The sequence below is a fragment of the Hyalella azteca genome, unplaced genomic scaffold (genome assembly GCF_000764305.2).
Source record: "Hyalella azteca isolate HAZT.00-mixed unplaced genomic scaffold, Hazt_2.0.2 contig13798, whole genome shotgun sequence".
NCBI classification, from domain to species: Eukaryota; Metazoa; Arthropoda; class Malacostraca; order Amphipoda; family Hyalellidae; genus Hyalella; species Hyalella azteca.
The window spans coordinates 169,351-191,925 of NW_025943705.1; the positions used below are offsets into that span (position 1 = coordinate 169,351).

Genomic DNA, 22,575 nt, shown 5'->3' on the forward strand with positions numbered 1-22,575 from the left:
ACCTCAGATTTGTGTTGAGACTAATTAATTCGTCGAGATGGTGTACTAAAGTACCAAATACTACACTTCAAATTAGTGCTGCTGCTCATCCATTACTTTGGTTTGTTAACTAACGTACCACGAACTACATTTCTCATTAGTGTTACATGTCAAAGTTATCCCTTATGGACTAATAATCTTAATATCATAATTAGTCACCTTGTTTCAACATATGCTCTTGAATTAATAATGTTCTATTGTACTAGCAGCATTCTTCGTAATTATTACTATACTCTCGAATTATAAATAGTTGAATTACTAGTTCCCAGGGTCCAAAAGCGGCAGTAGTACTAGTCATTTGAAAACTATTCATCATAACGAATTCTAAATATAATAATGTGCAGTAATATTTCAGGGAGTAAAAAAACACTTCATGTATGCGGTTGTTTCATTTCTCGCAGCGGCTCGAGCGAGTGTCTTTTGAAGCAATAAAATATGAAGCGTTAACATAACAAAAAAGGCAAAAACACAAGCACCATGAAAGATCTATGCGTCGTTAACTCGTTTGGGAACGAATGTTAAAACACGTTAATTCGTTCGAACGTACAATATTAAGCGATCTTCACATGAAAAACATCAAATCACGAAGAATAAATATCATTTGGTTTTAGTTATAGCCTTGCTGACCTCCAAATCCACCTTTTTGTCCACCGAATCCGCTTTGCTGGCCACTAAATCCACCCTTTTGTCCTCCAAATCCACCCTGCTCGCCGATAAATCCACCTTGCGATGCTTCAAATCCTCCCTGGAAATCATCGTCTAATCCTCCTTGCTGGCCACCGAATCCTCCTTTTTGACCACCAAATCCGCCTTGTTGGCCACCAAATCCACTTTCTTGTCCTCCAAATAATCCTTGTTGTCCTCCAAATCCACCTTGTTGACCACCAAATCCGCCCTTCTGTCCTCCAAATCCGCCTTGTTCACCAGCAAATCCACCCTTTTGTCCTCCAAATCCGCCTTGCTGTTCAGCGAATCCACCCTTCTGTCCACCGAATCCACCTTTTTGTCTTCCAAATCCTCCTTGTTGTCCACCAAATCCACCCTTCTGTCCACCAAATCCGCCTTCTTGTCCACCAAATCCGCCTTGTTGGCCACCAAATCCGCCCTTCTGTCCTTCAAATCCGCCTTGCTGACCAGCGAATCCACCCTTCTGTCCGCCGAATCCAATTTCTTGTCCTCCAAATCCGCCTTGTTGCCCAGCAAATCCGCCTTTTTGTCCTCCAAATCCGCCTTGCTCACCAGCAAATCCACCCTTTTGTCCTCCAAATCCGCCTTGCTGACCAACGATTTCACCGCCACCTTGTAATCCACCGGCTGCCCCACTAAAGCCAGCTCCCTGGCCTGAAAAAATTAAGCGTTTTAAGCGTTTTGTGCTGTTTTTACAAATTCGTTTGTAAACACAGCAAACATTTTTTTTTGGAAACAGAAATGTGTTATTTATACAAATTTGTAAAACAGCTATTTATGCTGTATTTGCAAATACAGCAAACAAAAATCTTATTTGGAAACAGAAATTTGTTATAACGTCGACAGTTAGATCACAGATCATTTATCAGAACATTGACCAATTAAAATTTGTGAGTTGATGTACACATTAAATACATCCTTGTACTCATTAATCCTTGCTTATACACATTAGATATATACATGTACACAATAGATATATACATGTAGACATTAGATATATACATGTAGACATTAGACATATTCAGGTACATATTCAATACATACATGTACACATTCAATGCATACACGTACACATTCAATACATACACGTATACATTCAATACATACATGTGCATATTAAATACATTTACGTACACATTAAATATACACATGTGCATAAAATACATTTATGTACACATTAAATACACATATATGCTTATTAAATACATACTTGTACCCATTAATTACATACATGTTCTCCTTCAATTTGTGACCCTCCGCAGAGTCAACTCCGAGTAGTATTTTCTAATTAAATCAATTCCTCAGGAGCAATGTATGCTTTGTTTAATCTGTTTTTAATTAATAAAACCAATTTTTTTTGTTGGAATGGTGAGTGTGGGAGGCCTTTTAAAATGTATGCTTTAATGTGCCATGTAATAATAATTTTTGTTTAATTTTTGAATAAAAAATACACTCTCTTAATATCACTGTAAGTAATTCGTGCTTTAATTCACAAAGCGTCAATAATTCTAATAGAATTTCCATGCTTCTATCCATTCAGATTAATTATTTAATTAGTTACTCTTAATCAGATCAGATTAATTAATCAGATTAATTTATCTCGCATTCAGAATTTATGCAGCAGCTTTTGCCATGAGGCCAGAGGCTTCGGAACAGAGTTAATATCGACAACTTATTCATATAAAAATTTTAATATTCAAGCGTAATAGCCATCATAAAGAATAATACGCGAATAATACTTTTTCATAGGCGGTGGACGTGGCTATTAACCGAGTCATTCAGCGTTGAAGGAATCTTCTCAACAAAATGTAATTTTTATTTAACGAGCTATTTAGTGATGATCGAATCTTCACATATTGAAATATTATAACAATTGAATTCAGTTATGATCGAATCTTCGATCACTTTTTGAAATATTATAACAATTCAATTCAGTAGTGATCAAATCTTCACCTTTTGAAATATTATAACAAATCAATTCAGTAATGATCGAATCTTCAACTTTTGAAATATTATAACAATTCAATTCAGTGATGATCGAATCTTCACCTTTTGAAATATTATAACAAAACAATTCAGTAATGATCGAATCTTCACCTCCTGAAATATTATAACAAAACAATTCAGTGACGATCGAATCTTCGTCTCTTTTAACATTCTCCTCATTCTCCCGTGCTACCTCAATAAGTAGAGACACAAATTCACTGATCCGAAGAAATATTAGACTAACTAATATTTATTCCTGTACTAACTAAGCTAACTAACTATTGATGTACTTACCCCCAGCATATCCCCCCGCGGGGGGACCGTATTGTGCCTCCCCCTCGTACGAAACTTGTGGATGGTAACCGTGTTCGTCGGCCGTGTATGTGACGGTCTGCGTACGGCCGTCGGGGAGACTGACGTAGTAAGTGCCTTGTGTCTGGTACCCTTCACGCTGCTCGGAGTGACCGTAGTTACCGCCGTAGTGGTCGTCCTGAACCTTGTAGTCGAAGCTGTAACTTGCAGGAGTCTGTAATGTGTTATGAATATATGCATTTGAAACTATAACAATATAATGGTAAGAATATGTGCATACGAAACAATATATAATGGTACGAATATATGCATATGAAAGTATAGCTATATAATGGTAAGAATATGTGCATATGAAACTATAACTGTCTAACGGAAAGAATATATGCATATGAAACTATAAGTATATTATGGTAGGAATATATGCATACGTAACTATAAAACTCTATTATGGTAGGAATATATGCATACGAAACTATAACTCTATTTATGGTACGAATATATGCATACGAAATTAAAACTCTATTTATGGTAGGGATATATGCATACGAAAATATAACTATTTAATGGTATGAATATATGCATATGAAACTATAATCATGGCTGAAACAATCAAAATGTATATACATACGAAACTATGACCAAGCTAAAACACAAATAACTGCTTCTGCGTATACTAAACGTCCACAATATATGCATGCCAAACTATAACTAGGCTGAACATAACATTCTTGTTTTTTTCAATGAATATTGTTTAGCCGAAATTGTAACTCTGCAAGAGTCAGTAATGCAATAAAACCGCCCTAATGTATACATATGAAACCATAACCAAACTGAAACACAAATGATCTCTTTCTTTATAACTAATACTTTATTAGAGGCGTAGGGCGCATGGTTCTGAAGAACAGTGCAGGTTCTACGTAAACAAAACTACCTCATATTGAATAAACATATTAAACTTTAGACAAGTTAGAACACGAACAAATGGTCTCATTTTTATTAGCAATTATAATTCACTAGAAGTGGTTGCTCGGCAAGTTATGCAGTTAAGTTGATTGTAATACTTGGTCTTAGCCTAATGTGGCTGAGCCTAATGTGACGGAGCCTAATGTGACTGAGCATAATATGACTGAGCTTAATGTGACTGAGCTTAATGTGACTGAGCCTAATGTGACTGAGCCTAATGTGACTGAGCCTAATGCGACTGAGCCTAATGCGACTGAGCCTAATGTGACTGAGCCTAAGGTGACTGAGCCTAATGTGACTGAGCCTAATGTGACTGAGCCTAATGTGACTGAGCCTAATGCGACTGAGCCTAATGTGACTGAGCCTAAGGTGACTGAATCTAAGGTGACTGAGCCTAAGGTGACTGAGCCTAATGTGACTGAGCCTAATGTGGCTGAGCCTAATGTGACTGAGCCTAATGTGGCTGAGCCTAATGTGACTGAGCCTAAAGTCAGTCTATAGCACTCGTGAAAGACAGTCGCCTTTATCCCATTATACATTATAACTACAATGCTAATGGGTAGGCTTGCATTGTTCCCCAATAACCGCTGGTCTGGGAATGGGGTTGGTAATGGTTGGTTATATTTACAAGAGTTAACTGCTCTGACCTGGCAAGGTTAAAAGGTTTTATTGCCAGAAAGCAATACCGAGGACTCACGTCAGCATGTTGAGGTTCTTCATATCCGCCGCCTAGACCACCTCCAAAGCCGCCACCACCACCACCTTTTCCTCCAGCAAATCCACCCTCAAGTTGTCCACCACCCGCTGCAAATCCGCCACCGCCGAGCTGGTCACCGCCAAATCCACCATCGCCACCTTTGTTGCCACCGAATTCACCGCCTCCTAGGTGACCGCCACCAGCTTTAATTCCTCCAAATCCACCGCCGCTGATCTGGTTACCGCCAAATCCGCTATCGCCACCTATGTTGCCACCGAATCCACCACCGCCGTGCTGGCCACCTCCAAATCCGCCACCACCACCTTTGATGCCACCAAATCCACCGCCACCGTGCTGGCCACCTCCAAATCCTCCACTTCCACCGCCACCTTTGTTGCCACCGAATCCACCACCGCCGAGTTGACCACCACCAAATCCACCACCGGCGTGTTGACCGCCGCCAAATCCACCACCGCCAAGTTGATTGCCACCGAAGCCGCCGGCGGCGGGAGCGTTGTACCCGCCATCAGGTATGGCGGCAACCATCACCACGAGACAGCATAGCACCGCCTGGAATAGTATTAATATCTTTTTCATGCATGAATATTTGTCTCTGTTTGTATTTGTTTGAAGCTTGATAGCGTAAAGATATAGGGGCTGTTGGGGCACGTATCCAGGATACTTATGGCTCCGCAATATATAGTGGCTGTTGGGGCGCGTATCCAGGATACTTATGGCGCCGCAATATATAGAGGCTGTTGGGGCGCGTATCCAGGATACTTATGGCGCCGCAATATATAGGGGCTGTTGGGGCGCGTATCCAGGATACTTATGGCGCCGCAATATATAGGGGCTGTTGGGGCGTGTATCTAGGATACATCTCGTGTCGGGATTTTAGTTGGACTAGCAAAAAATAGGGAAGAAGGGCTGTGATGTAAATGTAACTTTTGACTTTGATGAAGCAAATTTAATTTTAGTACTGTTAAAAGATGATAAATTCAATTTTTCAAACTTCGAAATGTGAGTTAGATGAGAATTATTTCTTAGAGTTGAGCCTGAACAGGTCTTTCTCTTATCAACATCAATAAAGTTCGAAAATTTACAACGTGGTTCGAGACAAGAAGATTTAGAGAAACAACATTCCTGAATCTGAGGGATTACCCCGATCATAGCTGGGTTAACCTGCTAGCGACTAGTATAGTTAATACCAGATTTACAATGAGTCCTTTTTGTGATTAGGTTAATATTAAACATTGTACCAATGATTAAGTAAGATTTCAATCGTTATTTAAATGGTGATAACCTACTAAAGAGGTCATATAAGTTTTGGAGAACTCAGTTTCAAGTGCATGCTTCGTCGGAACCTCAATGCTGCGTAATAATCTATCCTGCACAGGATAACTAGGAGGTTTCATTTTTATAGGCTTATAATTATAAAATATGATATTATAGATTTCGATTATAAATGTGAGAGATTGTGGGAGGGGTTAATATGGGTTATATGAGGGATTATGTGGCAATTTATAAATTTAAAATGTTTTAGTTTCCTATCGGCAGCTTTGACTCATCTAAGTACTTCGTATACCGAGACTAAGGCTATGCAGCAGGCCATGTCTTCCTTACGGAGTGTATATTAAAAAAATATAACTCAGTACTCAATGCAGTAAGTGACAGAGAGCGCATTTTCTCGTCGATGAAAACATGAAGTCACGGACGGACAAATAGACGGACAGACGGACGGACAGACGGACATGGCGAGCACAATAGTGCATTTTTTCATAAATGAGAAAATGCGTTAAACAAGATCGAATTCAGCCGCCGTGGCAAGGACGTCCTAGGAGATTTGACTCAAAATTTCGGTTGCTTATATCGCAAATTAAATTGATCGCCATTGACAGAAATGTAAACGAATGTGTGTGTAACGAACGGCCTAACCTGTAAAACGAGTGAAGGAACGCCATTTTAAAATGTTTACATCATCAAACCAAAATGCTTTAATAACGCCTATACTGGCTAGGAGTAAATACACATAGTTTATTATTTTTTCTAGGGTCACACCTATAGACATCAATGCAGTTCGTACCTAATGACCTGGTGACGACAGTAGACCACCGGTAATGGAAACTTCGCAAACACATTAGCATTTGCCTGAGGCACTTCCTTCTTTCGTTAGTTATGAACAAATACAGTTGAAAACTCGTTAAACGCCAACGCAAAATTCTTAGGCAATTGCTTCAATTACTTTAACTAACACACTTTCTTTTTCGTTTGTAGTATGAGTTGAATTTTGCAAATAATTTAATTAGCATCCGTTGCTTACATTATATTGTTTTATGATAGCTAAATGAATAGTTTATCAATATTGAAGGATTATGCTACGCATTTCGCACTTAACGAGCAGTTGCGACTAGAAAGGGAATTTCGGGAGTGAAGCGGAAGTTTGTATGAAATAACTTAATATTGCCTTCCATATTCATATTTTTAATGAATTTTTCACACGTATAAGTTTTGTTTTTGGTCGAAAAATCTTCATGAACATTGAGGAATTAGAAAACTTTTTGCTCATAAATTTTTAGGTAATAATCAGGAACATACCGATAACATTTCATTTACCTGCGAAAAAAATCAGGATAAAATTTATCTCAATACAATTATTAATTCTCGTGTATGATCACAAATCGCCAATTCCGTTACTTAATTACATCAGATTTTGATTATAAAGAGTGTCATTAAAGGCTGCCTGATTGAAGCAGCACGTAACAATATAATTTTAACAGCTTCAAATTCAAGGCAACTTTCTAATACATTCTTCAGGAAATACGCAAACCTTTACACCAGCAACTGAAGGCAAAAATGGAAGCAATCATGTGCAATGACGCGCAGAAAGGGAACGTGTGAAGCGCACACGTAATATTCATCTCTGCCACGTCACGTTCATTTTATTAACACTGATTAATGTATTAAATTTTAGATATTCAAAGCCACACATAGCTTCATTTTCTCAAATTTATTAACTTTGATTAATGTATTAAATGTTAGTTATTGCAAAATGATATCCACACACAGCTTCATTTTCTCAAAGTGGTCTAATTCTAATTGGAGTTGAACAATAAAAATTGCCTTTCATCGTTAAAAGTAGCTTATGATTAAGCCTCAACAAGTTCTTGGTTTGTTGTTACAGTTATAATTCTTTTGGTGTTATTAATACAATATTTACAATATTCTTCATTTTAGGGGCTTCGATCCATTTAATTAAGTAACAGAATTAATATCTTCGTATCAGGCACTTCAAAAATTCAAAGTAACTTTGAATCTGAACGCCAATTTTCGCGATCAACATATTCATAATAACTATTATTACGATATTTATCGATAATTAATGTATGAACTGAACTAATGCATGAGTTAAATTTGCTCACTACAACCATTGCAACCAAGCAACCATTATTGTCCTCTCACAGTACTTGCGGTTATAATGGGCCACTAGGTGCACACTCAATTTGATCAATTTTAAAAAAGCTACGTGTGTGATAATTAAATAAATTTGTGATAAAAAGTTAACTAAACTCAACATTCAATTTTTACGATCTTATATGTAAAAACCGCTTATTTTACTTACATAATTCGTGAGCAATAAAACAAAAAGCAAATTAAAAATTCAACAAAATATCCAAAAAACCAACACCCGTACTTACGATTTTTTTCATATTGAAAACTTCAAATCCACTGGTGAGAATTCCGAGAAAAATTATATGCAAAAGAAATTCGATCGATCGATGTTGAGAAATTCAATTCGTCGAAGTGTATTATAAACAGCAGAATCGTAATTGCTACAGAACTATACTTGTATTACAGAACTGTAGCAGCATGTACAAGAAAACTGTTCGATTTTCCAAAGGTTTTCAGACGAGAGGAAAACCGCTGGTCGAACTGGATCGAGGTACCAGAAAGAAGTGAAGGACTGCAGATCCTGAGTGTATATATACTGCCGACATGACCAGGTCGTTAGAGCATTTCACGCCAATGACCTTCACTTAAACGCGAGCCTTCTTTCTCCAAACTTTGACCTCAGGGCCTATAAACTGGCACGGACTTCTTTGGTAAATCATCAGGGCCGGCTATTTGCCACTGCATGGTCACCTCTACTTATTATATTTTTTATATATTTCTAAGTTATATTCTTATTCTCATAATTGTGAATGCTATTATTAATAGCTTTATTATAATATTAATAATAATAATAATAAAAATAATAATGATAATAATAATAATGATAATAATAATAATGATAATAATAATAATAATAATAATAATAATAATAATAATAATAATAATAATAATAATAATAACAATATTAATACCAATAATAATAATAATAATAATAGTTTATTATTTTCGAATAAATTTATTCGTAACTAATACTTTAGCTTTCAGCCAATGTGCTCTTGTCCTTTGCGTGTTCAACCACTTAAACCACAATTATTACTTACTATGTTCACGCTAGGTTTATATATCTAATGCCACATAACTCACACCATGTACGGTTCTCCCCTCAAATTTGTGGTACTCTACTTGCAACTCGTTGAATTACTGCCCTTTAGTTATAAAGTATCTCATGTCTCAATGGTATTTCATTGTACGAAGTTCTTCGCTCTACTGCGTGGCACGCCGCTTGATTTTGCATTATTTTTTATTTTTATTAAATTAATCCTAATTAAACCAAAAGGATAAAGTTTTTAATGAAAGCCGTGAAACGCCTCTAATGAGAAGCACGATACGCCTCTAATGAGAGGCATAATAAGCCTCTAATGAGAGGCATGATACGTCTCTAATATGAGGCATGATTCGCTCTTTCCTCATTCCTATGATAATTTTATTCACTCCCGTCAGAGGCCACAAGGCCTCTTTATAGGGGTTTTGCGGATGTTCTGAGCTGTAATGGCCACTTTACAGCAGTTCTAATTTATTTTGGACGGTAAGGACTGCTGTCTGATTTTTTAACTGAATTATAGGCTGTATAATGACGTATGCTGTATACATACATTTGTTTTACTATTTTAAAGACTGTTAGACAGCGACAATGCTTGTTTGCTTATGGAATGACGGTTTGTTGCAATTGCTACCAGGCAATGCATTCCTAATTTGATGCAGTCAAATACTGGTATATACTTTTGATGATCACAAGTTCCATTCAGGCCGAATTAAGCAGCGCTATCTTCCACAAACTTCAAACCCGGTATATGGATTTACTGAAGACTTTGCAAGGCCTGTAGAGGGATTTACTGAAGACTTTACAAGGCCTGTAGAGGGATTTACTGAAGATTTTGAAAGGCCTTTAGGCGGATTTACAGAAGACTTTGTAAGGCCTGTAGACGGATTTACAGAAGACTTTGCAAGGCCTGTAGAGGGATTTACTGGAGAGTTTGCAAGGCCTGTAGAGGGATATTTTGTATACTTTGCAAGACCTGTAGACGGATTTACAGAAGACTTTGCAAGGCCTGTAGAGGGATATACTGTATACTTTGCAAGGCCTGTAGAAGGATTTAATGAATACTATGCAGGGCGTGTAGAGGGATTTACTGAAGACTTTGCAATGCCTGTAGAGGATATATTTACTGAAGACTTTACATGGTCGTAATAAATTCATTACGAGTATACGAAACACTGCGAATGCTAGATGAAGTATGGCGTGAAAACATCGTTAAATCAATTATGGCTAGCATATATTGAACTCATAGTTTGGAATCAGTGAACCCATGTCGAAAGGAGACAACTCTTCTAGCTTGCAGATAATTAAAAATCTGTATCGCTTGAAACTTGCAAATGATTGCTTACATATTAATAGAAAGTCAGTTAAGGTTTCTTTGAAATAAACGGCATATATAACGCTTTAAATACAAATGTGATGTTCTTATAGCAGAAATAACGCTTTGAAAGTATCTAATTTAACAATGCCCAATAATGTACTATAATGATCGGTTATAAATCCATTATGTAAGAATTGTAGCAGCTACTAGAACTAGCTGCAACAATTCTCACACAATTGGAGCACTCGAACTTTCAAGTTTAAATATATGAAAGAATATTTTGATAGAGAATAGATGGATTTAAATACGAACGAGTATATGATCTTTGAATGACTTACGCTGCCGACAAATGTGACTAATTTCACTCACTAATTTTACTCAGTGTGACTCTTTAACTCATGCAAGAGGTTAATAGCGCTCACGCTAATATGGCATTGTGTTCAGCATTATGTTTATGCGTGGTGCATGTTGCGGTTATGTCGTGCCATGTGGTCATGCCATGCCCTTTGGAAAACCGCCGCATTGTGCTTGCGTAGGAAACTTATGGCACGCAGAGATAGAAATGTGCGATGACGTTGCAGTTTCGGAGTTCGTACTACGCTTTCCTTCAGGCCTATTTAAAAAAAAATTAAACCTCTTCGTTTCTTCGGTGAAGATCATGTAACACCGATTACAACAAACAGAAGGGTTTATATGTTACGACGTCTTTTTTATTTCCGACCGATTTAGGAAAAGTTGGGTTTAAATGTCTAGTTTTTTTTAATTAATGTCACTATACAATATAAATAAAGTTATACAGCTTTGAGTAATAATATTTGTATCTAAGCGAAGTAAGGTTCATTGTTTTTTGACCTGTAATTAGCAAACATTTATTTGGATCTTACAATGTTTTCTATGTATGTTCCCCCCATCCTTCATATGATAGCACTTATCATTTCAATGATATAACTTATTGACATATTATTAACTAAACATCGACCATTATAAATTAACTTGATACTGCATTAATCGGAATTTTTTTGAGCGTAGAGTCGCCCGACAATCGGTTCACTAAAATTAAAAACTGGATTTTCAGCTCAAAAATTTATGTGCTAAATATTAGACACAAAATTTTGAAGCATTTGAAGTGGCTTTCCGGAATTTTACAGTCTCTTCACATTTCACTTTAATTATTTTCATTTAAAATGAAAAACTACCATTGTATTTTTGGTATTTTCTCCTACCTATAGAAGGTTTTTAGATCATATGTGGAGAGTAGATAAGGAGGGTAGATGTGGAGAGTAGATGTGGAGAGTAAATGTGGAGAGTAGATGTGGAGAGTAGATGTGGAGAGTAGATGTGGAGGGTAGATAAGAAGAGTAGATGAGGAAAGTAGATGTGGTGAAGAGATGCATAAAATAAATGTAGGATAGTAGATGGGGAAGGGATGCGTAGAATTAATGTAGGCGAGTAGATGTAGACATGAACAAGTATATGCATTGTATATAGACGGAAGCGAATGCCGGTCTCCAGTGTAATCGCTGCTAACAATATCGGGCAAAAAATGGCCGTTATGCAAGTAACTTTTACAGAAAAAACGGCTTTTACGAGAGGGCTTTTGCGAACAACAAACGGCCGCAAACCGCCAGCAATTTTTCCGTAAACTTTTTCAAGCACGCGATCTTTGACACCCATATCAAGCGTACGTTCTTTTTAAAAATGTCACTTTTTGCGAAAAACGTCATTATATCCAAAAGCAATTATGAAATTCATGCTTCTATTTAATGCTAAATTAAAATTTGGTTATTTGACCTTATATCACTCCGGTTATTTGACCTTATATAGCTGTCGCCTTCAGCGCCTTGTTCGGTGTAGGTCGCGGTCTCTGTGGTATATAGCGTTACTACTGTTACGTGACTAGGCATATATGTGACATGGTCGTACTTAATGTGACATGGCCTTTAGCGACCTTTTATATAGATGATGAAGGGTTGAAATAACGAGTGAAGGGTTCAAATTGCAAGTAAATAGTTGAAGCTGCAAGTTCAAGAACCAACACGCGAGCAAAGACCGGTCTCGTATAATGGTCATATTGTAGTAATTTATATATTAAATGGTCATTTTTATATATCGTACCTAGGGTCTGGTATAGCATGTGATTTAAAAAAAAAATAATCATCGGCGTGTTAAAGGCGCCGGACATCGGTAATGAGTGACCACCAGCTAGTGAAAAGCTAAAAAATTCAACAGAAAGAACATCAACAGAGTTTAGGTTATTCTATGGCCTGTAGGAAGAACATTTCTACAAATTATCTTAATACGGTTAAAAATTGTTTGTAAATTACTGTTCACAAGAAGTATTGGCAGATCTTTAATTGGTCCTTGTTGTTGAACGTTGACCAAGACGTGACGTCACTAACATCACGTCGAGACGTCGCCAACTGACGTCCAGAGTTAGGAATCTTCGCCCGTTGCAGTGCAGGCAACGGGCAAGACGTCCTCGTGCGCAGTGCAGGCAACGGGCAAGACGTTCCTCGTGCGCAGTGCAGGCAACGGGCAAGACGTCCTCGTGCGCAGTGCAGGCAACGGGCAAGACGTCCTCGTGCGCAGTGCAGGCACCGGGCAAGACNGCGCGGGTTGCGGTCACGGTACCGTGCGCGGGTTGCGGTCACGGTACCGTGCGCAGGTTGCGGTCACGGTACCGTGCGCAGGTTGCGGTCACGGTACCGTGCGCGGGTTGCGGTCACGGTACCGTGCACAGGTTGCGGTCACGGTACCGTGCGCGGCCTTCACGGCGGCGGTGAGGCAGTGAAAGTCGCACCGTGGGCGACCGACGCGAATCTGGCCGCTGGCGACGTGCAAGGAAGCGACCTCGGGTGATTAATGGTGAATATTGTGCACGGTGATTAATGGTGAATATTGTGCACGGTGATATACGGTGATTAATGTTGGATATTGTTCACGGTGATTAATGGTGAATATTGTACACGGTGATTAATAGTGAATATTGTTTACGGTGATTAATGGTGAACATTGTGCACTGTAATTAATGGTGCATATTGTACACGGTTAATAATGGTGAATATTGTACACGTTGATTAATGGTGAATATTGTACACGGTAATAATGATGAATAATGTACATAGTAATTAATAGTGAATATTCTACACGTTAGTTGCTTGTAGCATCTGGATGCAGAAATAATTCATATTTCAGTCTGTCTTTTGCATTTGTACATCCAGTTCTCATTCATAAGTAATTAATACGTATAGCTGCTACAGGCAAGTAATGCCTATAAATGTTTGATGCAGTAAAGTTTAGAAGCATACGAGGCAGTAGTATATACAGGAATATGTATAAATATCTAAAACAGTAGCATATACAGTAACATGAACATTGTACATGTATCTGATGCAGTAGTACATACAGTAACATGTACAGTATCTGATGCAGTAGTACATACAGTAACATGTACAGTATCTGATGCAGTAGTACATACAGTAACATGTACAGTATCTGATGCAGTAGTACATACAGTAACATGTACAGTATCTGATGCAGTAGTATATACAGTAACATGTACATTGTACATGTCTCTGATGACCAGTGCTGCACCAAGTATATATCGATCGCCATGTATTTTGTATGCGCATTATTTTAGTGTTATTACAAATTTTACTCCATTGTATTTCTTGGCTTCAAATATAATGATTTATTTTAAATTAGATAGATTCTTCACACTCATAAAAAAAAATTTGAACATAACTGATAATAGCTCGAACACCCATGAACATTAACGAACATTACCTAGGCAAATATTTTTTCACTTTGTGAATAAATATAATATATTTGTATTCAGTTTGCGAATAAATATTTACCAATTCACTGTGTGAATAAATTTCATATATTTGCTTATTTACTTTGTGAATAATTATTTGCTAAATTTCCTATTTGTATCACGAGTATTGATATTGTTAAATTAAACGCGAAATTCATCGCTTCCATCCTTCACTAGTTTCCACCCGCAGGAAGTAATTTCGTTCACTTTCACCCCGCGAACATTCCTCCATGACGTATTCATTTCCTGCACTCATGACCCATACACGGCCTTGGGGAAATTCTTATTGGGGAAATTCTTATTGGGGAAATTCTTATTGGGGAAATTTACATTGGAGCAAATTTTATTGGGGAAATTATTATTTGGGAAATACACGTCCTTTATACACGTCCATATGGGGAAATTATCATGGGGAAATTTAGATTGGGGCAATTATTATTGGGCAAATTATTAATTGGGAAATACACGTCCTTTATACACGTCCTTGGGGAAATTTGTATTGGGCAAATTTTATTGGGGAAATTTTATTGGAGAAATTTTATTGGGGAAATTCTCATTGCGGAAATTTTTTTGGGGGAAATTTTTTGAGAAATTCTTATTGGGGAAAATTTATCGGTAAAATTTGTATAAGGGAAATTCTTATAGGGAAATTCTTATTAGGGAAATTTTTATTCGACGTAACTTAGGAGCTTGTCCGACGCACCGAAGCGATGAGACGTCACGCTTCTGATCATAACGCAAGAGATGCCGCGGATGACGTTATACTCGTCATATAACGTTATACAGACGCTATAAATGCCACATATATTTGACTTGTGGTTAAATTCTTATGATGTTATACACTGTGATGCTCGAAAATTGCGATACTGTGTTGTTATGTTGTAGTAATATCTAAATAAAACTAAGTATTAAACAAAAAAACAAAAAGCTCGATTTGAAAAGGAATTTTAAACTCTAACAAAACACGACGCCGTTTTTTTTAAATTTTATTGTTGAGCTTCACGGCTTCAATGAACAATCGGTTATCAATTAAGATGAGGTCATCAATATCAATAAAATTAATATTAATTAATATAACATCAATTAATATTAAAAATAATAATTAATATATTATTAATAATTAATATTATTAATATATTAATAATAATTAATATTAATTAATATTATTTCAATTCGGCTGATATAATTAGTTTGATGTACATTTCCAACTCAATTTAGCACGCTAAATTTGGAATTACCTTCTTAAGGTGCCTACTGAAAGTAATAAATATTATATACTTATTAGAAGATCTGTTTAACTCAAATGGTGAGGTAAATATAATGTAATTGATCTAGGTTATTTATTCCAATTCATAAATCAACAGTTTTCTAAAATGCATGAAATTTGTAGTTGGTCAAATTTTAAATGCTTTTGAAATTATTTTTCAAAATTTGCAAACTAATTTGAAACATGAAGAATAATATTTGAAAACGTTGGGAGTTCGAGAGAGCAATACTTTTCAAAATAAGCACATAATTATTATTGGAACAATTGATTCAATATTTAGAACTACTTTTAAATAAGTTGTAGGACAAATAACTGAACGCTCAACCTCAGTAAAGCTTCCTGTGACACGCCCAGACCTCAGTCCCTGACAGCAAGCCCAGACCTCAGTCCCCGACAGCAAGCCCAGACCTCAGTCCCCGACAGCAAGCCCAGACCTCAGTCCCTGACAGCAAGTCCAGACCTCAGTTCCCGACAGCAAGTCCAGACCTCAGTCCCTGACAGCAAGTCCAGACCTCAGTCCCTGACAGCAAGTCCAGACCTCAGTCCCCGACTGCAAGCCCAGACCTCAGTCCCTGACGACAAGTCCAGACCTCAGTCCCTGACAGCAAGCCCAGACCTCAGTCCCTGACAGCAAGTCCAGACCTCAGTCCCTAACAGCAAGTCCAGACCTCAGACCCTGACAGCAAGACCAGACCTCATTCCCTAACGACAAGCCCAGGCCTCATTCCCTAACGACAAGCCCAGACCTCAGTCCCTGACAGCAGCCCAGACCACAATCCCTGTGGTCTGTCCGAATATGCTGATTAATAAAAGAGTTCTAATAAAAAATGGATATATTGTGAACAATATTATGCCGGTAAATTACCGGAGGTTCGGTTATACCTCTACAGTAATTGTGCGTGTACGAATAAAATCTAGTGACAGTGAGCCAGTCCCCAGAATATTGTATGATTTATGTAATATTATGTTTATTTTTAAGTAGAATAAGCACAGTCTTGATTCATGTTTACTCAACAGTTTGCATGAATAAAGAAATTTATGCTTTCAATCGAATTATGATTTAATAACCGACTATTTAATGAACTGACGCTAAATGAAATAAATTATTATTGAGTAATGATTATAAAAATATTTATTGATAATAAACCCGGCGAAAATCAAGTCCTGAGTTTTATTTGAAAGTCTAAAGGCCATCTGACATGCTAATAGCTTCTCTTATTTACAATGCTATTTACCTGAGGTAATTAGTGCCTTTGACTACCGCTTCTGCTTCAAAATTTTTATCAATTACCAAAATTAATCCCCATCGTAAATGTAAAATTAGTCGCCATATGTAGAGGACATAAAATAATCGATTAAGTGAGTGATTTTTCTGCACAATGCGAGTAATTCCAAAAATTTTGATGTTTTCTGGATCTTTGCACAATTTGCCGAAGGTCACATCGGTGTATATTATTCAAAAATTATTCATGATAAAATATCGGAATTTGAAAGACCAGTCCAGATCCAGCAGTGATTTTCGGTAGGGATATTCCGCACCCAGAAAAATTACCGTATCATTTGCCCAAATAGTGATTAGCTTTTCTTCATGTAGCACTAATACCTTATTTATTATTCTATCCTAACCTGAACCGGGATGACTCACACTAATGCCGAAAAACATCGCTATTTGGACAAAATCCAACAATTTCTTTGAGTGCACCATTTCATTATATATTAGGACCATCTCAATATCTGGTAGACACAAGATCTGGTAGATCTGATAATCCCAAGATCTGGTAGATCTGGTATTCCCAAAATCTGGTAGATCTGGTAATCCCAAGATCTGGTAGATCTGGTAGACCCATCTCAAGATCTGGTAGTCCCAAGATCCCCAGAGTTGACGTTATTCCTATCCTGGTTTGGGACCACATAGGGACCTGGCCCCACCAAGCTTGGGGGAGGGACGTAAGTTGGGGGAGGGGTGAAAGGTTGACTGTTAACCCCAGCGGGCATGGGGGGAGCGTTTACCCCCTGGGTATCAGTCCTCGCCAGTGCCCCCATGTTAACCAAGGAGAAATAAATGTCTGCTCCGTAGGCCACGGTCGCTAGGAGGGTAAATATCCCGCTTACGATCGCACCGGCGTCGATTTTTGCGACGGTGAACATCACAATTGCTGCCACCATCAGCATCAGAGCGTAGAAGCTGTTCACTATGAACTCCTGTGAACAATATGGTGAATGAATCGTTCAATATGAATTAAATTACAGTGTTGAAATTTTTTATTTTATGTATATTTTTTATCCATGAAATATGAATGACAGTGTTACAAATCACAGTGTTACAGTCTTTTATTTCATGGACAAAGTATATGGAATTCATGAGATTCACACTATAGACAGACGTTGCTTGGAGTTTTCGTCTTTACTTTCATCATGAATTTTGCTTGTGAAATTTCATTCCATTCTGAAATAAATTTGCGATATGAATAATTTTTTCCTCTCCTAACTAAATCTATTTCATTTTAAAATAATTTACTACATTCTTTGATGGCTATTAAAACTATGTTAGAAAAAAATATAACTCAGTACTCACTGCAGCGAGTGATAGAGGAGCGCATTTTCTCGTCGACGAAAACGTGAAGTCACGGACGGACGGACAGACAGACGGATAGACAGACAGACATACGGACATGACGAGCACAATAGCGCCTTTTTTCCATAAATGAGAAAATGCGCTAAAAATAGTGTAAATAAATATTTAACCGCGTTGCATCCTTCTCACATTACACAATAAGATACAATAAAATGATAACAATGTAAAGAAAATAATACGAAAATAGCACTTTTGACTGACGTAGAGAGTTTTTTGGATGGCCATGCCACCGAAGACGTAGACGATGAGCAGGAAGCAGGTCTGCAGGAAAGCAGACACGACCATCGCTGTGATGAAGTACGCAGAGTCTTGGTCTGCTGTATTTCCTGGTCTTACTACGTGCAGTGAGAAGAATGTAGCCATTGCCACGATCAGGAACAACTGAAATAATAATGTAACACTAAATATTAAAAAAAATCAGCGATAATGTTTGAAGACTCAAATTATAGATTATCAATAGCTTGATCGCTTCATAATAAAGCAATTGAACCCTGCCTTCGACGTTAAACCTAGCAAATTACGGACCAGGCAATAAGTCCAGACGAAGCTATGCAGGAGCATATGTTCAGTCTTAAAATGCCTAGCAAATTACGGAGCAGGCAATAAGTCCAGCAGCTATCTCAATCAATCGTCAGTTATGGAAAGATCGGGTTCCAAAGGCCGGATCCCTTGTGAATCAAGTCACGAAAAGTTCAAGAATCGGCAACAGGCCATGGGCCTATTTCTTCAACGCCGACACTTCTATTCTATTCTATTCTATTCTGTTCTATTTTTTTCTATTCTAATCTATTATATTGTAAACCGTACTTGTAATTGCTTGACGCAAACGTTCGTTGTCTTTTCTGGTCCGTTATACTGTGCAATCAACAAATAGTGCAGTCTCTGGTTTTAAAAAGCAAATTATTCAAATATATTTAGCCTAATCATTATCATGTCAAACTTAGGAACAATACCTTGACTGAAAACGTTTGCATGATTCCGGAAAGTTAGCTGTTTTAATGGCAGAACGGTGCATTTCATTATAAGTGTCCTCCTCAAACACACAATACTTTAACGACAACATCTTTATTATTACTTAAATGAGGTCTCTTAAAAGCAGAGGCTCTTTAAAAAAAGCTCTTTATCCATCAAAATCATTTCCACATCACGCGGTGCGTCGCTTAAGTTATTTATACCTGCCTGACGGTTTCAGTTTTTGATTAGTGATTAGTGATTACTTTAGTTATCATGGATAAATTTGTGCAGTTTCATTTAATAAATATCGTGAAACTTGATTAGTTCATGGCTGAGAAACGTGTGCACATGTTTAAAGATGTGCAAATTTTAAATGTTCAGAAAATTTATGTCAATAATTATTAAATTATAGATATTATTGTTAATAATGGGGCAATAACAACATTTCATAACTCACCAATTCGACGAGTTTTGTTATTCCAGACTTGGAGAAAAATATCGAAAGGTCCGCCATTTTTTTATTATTAGCTTCAGAATCTAAATAATCTGAATTGTAAAAAATTCCTTGGATTTTATCGGTAAAATAAATTTAGGATTTAAAATATAATTTGTAGTTGAAAATGTAGTACTGACAACAATAAACTTAATAGTAGAAGAAACAGGAAATCATAGTTCAATTTAGTTTGTAGAATTGTAAAATAATTAATATTGTATTTCCTACATAATTATAGTATTTCAAATAAATTAAACAATGAAAAGACGAAGAAAATGTAAATCTATCACTATGTATATATTTGATTTTTTTATCTATTTCACTTTATTCGACACGTAGCTAATTAAGAATCTTGACGATTCGATGATTAGATGGCTGTGTCTAACATGACAGCTTCTATTATTTAAATAATATATGGAAATTATTTTTATCCTTCTGCATGTATTTATCATGTTACGATAATATATGGAATGAATTTGCTGCCTTTTTATCTCGATTTTAACAATTAATGTAATTAATGTTTCATGTTTCTGATAATAAACGAGATAATATTTTTTATTTATCGAACATGTTTTCAACAGTAAATGGAGATTTTTAATTTGTTCAAAATATATATAACAAATTATTCATGTATCCAGAATATTAAAAAACTCCTGCGTAGATAAAACGATGTTAATTGAACTTAAATTTGTCTTCACTATTAATATTAACTTAAAGCTTTCCCATTTCAGGGTTAAAACTAAACGATGGTTTTCCACAAACTGAAGCTTAACTGCAAAATTGAGCTGAAACATACAAATAAATCGAATTTAACGTTAACTTTTCCTCCATTATACCGCACTGAAAAAATAATCGATGCTGACGATGGCCAGCTAAAACTATGAGACATTTAGAAGTGAACCTGCGCGATATGTGTTATCAGATAACAGGCGTGCTTTATCAGCTGATGAGAGATATCATATCAGCGTCTTTGTCGCATTACGCAGATGCTTTGGTGACTACGAGCGATATTGGATATTGGTTTCATATAAACATCATAATGCCAATCGATACGCATCAATTTGTCCGATATTAGGAAAATGGATGATAAAAGAAAATGGTTTGCTTGATATATGCCCATTTAAAAATCTGGCTTTTGTTGCAAGATCGTATAAATATTACATACAATTTTGTAAAAATAATGGAACACTTTAGTAAGAAAATTATTTCATATTTATTATGTGCACCAAAAAGCTATCATCTGGGACTACAAAATGGAAATGTTTCTTAAGAATCGACAGAATTGCTGCAGTTAACTTACGCATTGTAAATTATCTCAATACTAACAGTTTTCTACTGTAAGGTAGTAGCTAAATGCACATTAATTTTTGTCGGCTTGGCAAAAAAACACAGTATATGCCTAAAAAAATCAAATATGGCACACGGTGAGGACTTAAATTTCTTAAAAGTCATGCAGCGAAGTCTTTTTTTTTAAAGAGGCTTGAGGCTCGAAGTCTTTTGAGGCTTGCTTCCATGCAGCACCGTTAAATCATTTATTTTCTTATCATATGGAAGAATTTATTGCTTTGTTGCCCGGGATTTCGCACTTATTTGTGCTTCTTCAACGTTGGGTTTTATGACCAGAAGAAATTAACGTGGAACATGCATATCATGTTTTGCTACATGATGTCCATGTTATTCGAAGCCATGATGTTGCTACAAGACAATAAGTTCTGTTAGACTACAGACATGATTATGTCTGTTGCCGTGTCGTGTAGAGACATGATCCAATTGTGAGACATGATGAGACGATGTAGTGTAGAGACATGATACAATTGTAAGTTATTATGAGACGATGTAGTGTAGAGACATGATACAATTGTGAGACATGATGAGACGATGTAGTGTAGAAACATGATCCAATGTGAGACATGATGAGACGACAGTATGTTTTGTGTACGGTATGAAACCTATCTAAACGCACGAAATTACATACCTCTTGTGTACGGTATAATGAAGCCTATCTAAACCAATGGTTCCCAAAGTGGGCGATATCGCCCCCCCCCGTGGGCGGTGGAAAGATCTGAGGGGCGGTGAGGAAGAAAGGGGCAGTAGGGGGGCGGCAGTCCGCGAAGTCGAAGTCAGAAGTTCGTACGTTTGTTTGACTATCCGTACACAATACGTGTAGACATGACTCCGAATCGAAAAAATTTTCACGAGCTAAAAGTCACCGTTTGGTAGTTAGAAATTTATATTCAAAATTTCATCTGAATCTGTTCAGCAGTTTGGAAGAAATTCTTTGATTACTACGAATTTCGGCCCATATCGCCTTATAACTCCCGAAAGAAGGTGAAATTTAAAAATTTTTTACAAGCTAAACTGCACCGTTAGGTCCTACTGTATAGGTGTTCCATGTCTTGTTCATTAGTTTGGGAGATATTCCTTGGTCACTGAATTTGAAGATTGGCCGTGAGACCGGCTGCGAAAGCGAGACGCGAGACCGGCCACGAGTCCGGCCGTAAATTTATCCGAGCCGTCTTGAATTTCTAGTGGTGAAACAGTCAAAACTGTAAAAAAATAGATTGGTTTACTAAATGGGGTTCTATTTGTGAAATGCACATTTGTGTTTAACCTTTCTCTTTTAAAATTGCATCGTACTAAATATCAAAAAATAGACATATGTTATGTTTTTATACGTGTCTGTTGGGGGGGGGGGACGTTAGAGATTCACTAGGGAACCAAAGGGGGCGCCAGCCTGAAAAAATTTGGGGACCACTGATCTGAACGCACGGAATTACATTCTTCAGCAACTTTTTTAATAAATAATACTTCACTTCTATCGAATCCACCCTATTCTGCACCTTATGCTCTTTAAATAATAAACTAATTTCGATTATCCCAGAAATATTCCTATAGTGTGACGTATCAGTCACCGCACT

The 22,575-nt window shown here is 36.9% G+C and overlaps 2 protein-coding genes across 4 annotated transcripts; both read right to left on the minus strand.

Annotated features, from left to right (window-relative positions):
* Positions 1–413: 413 nt before the first annotated feature.
* Positions 414–8,623, minus strand: LOC108674123 (glycine-rich cell wall structural protein-like). The gene is made up of 4 exons (XM_018162029.2): positions 8,380–8,623; positions 4,685–5,254; positions 3,007–3,238; positions 414–1,380 (listed from the first exon to the last, which is right to left on the minus strand). Exons 1-4 carry the CDS (start codon positions 8,389–8,391, stop codon positions 647–649), a joined length of 1,548 nt encoding a protein of 515 aa, XP_018017518.1. The 5' UTR covers positions 8,392–8,623; the 3' UTR covers positions 414–646.
* A 7,110-nt stretch (positions 8,624–15,733) lies between these two features.
* Positions 15,734–19,717, minus strand: LOC108674112. 3 transcript variants are annotated; one of them, XR_001931023.2, is made up of 4 exons: positions 19,622–19,717; positions 18,412–18,591; positions 16,192–17,777; positions 15,734–16,035 (listed from the first exon to the last, which is right to left on the minus strand). XR_001931023.2 is itself a non-coding variant. In XM_018162016.2 (3 exons), the coding sequence occupies exons 1-3, from the start codon at positions 19,676–19,678 to the stop codon at positions 17,424–17,426; spliced, it is 591 nt and encodes a 196-aa protein (XP_018017505.1). In that variant the 5' UTR covers positions 19,679–19,717; the 3' UTR covers positions 15,740–17,423. The 3 variants fall into 3 exon arrangements, 1 of the variants encoding a protein (XP_018017505.1); XR_001931022.2 differs by having other exon boundaries at positions 15,734–16,009; positions 16,166–17,777; XM_018162016.2 differs by having other exon boundaries at positions 15,740–17,777.
* Between the last annotated feature and the right edge of the window lie 2,858 nt (positions 19,718–22,575).

Bases quoted from the DNA above. Each gene is read 5' to 3' on its own strand.
- LOC108674123 (XM_018162029.2), bottom strand. The intron at 3,239-4,684 runs GTGAGTCCTCGG...AACACATTACAG, and splicing joins AAGAACCTCAACATGCTGAC to ACTCCTGCAAGTTACAGCTT. The intron at 1,381-3,006 runs GTAAGTACATCA...TAATTTTTTCAG, and splicing joins CGCGGGGGGATATGCTGGGG to GCCAGGGAGCTGGCTTTAGT.
- LOC108674112 (XM_018162016.2), bottom strand. From the start codon at position 19,678: ATGGCGGACCTTTCGATATTTTTCTCCAAGTCTGGAATAACAAAACTC. The intron at 18,592-19,621 runs GTGAGTTATGAA...TTATTATTTCAG, and splicing joins TAACAAAACTCGTCGAATTG to TTGTTCCTGATCGTGGCAAT. The intron at 17,778-18,411 runs GTCAGTCAAAAG...TATTGTTCACAG, and splicing joins CCATCCAAAAAACTCTCTAC to GAGTTCATAGTGAACAGCTT.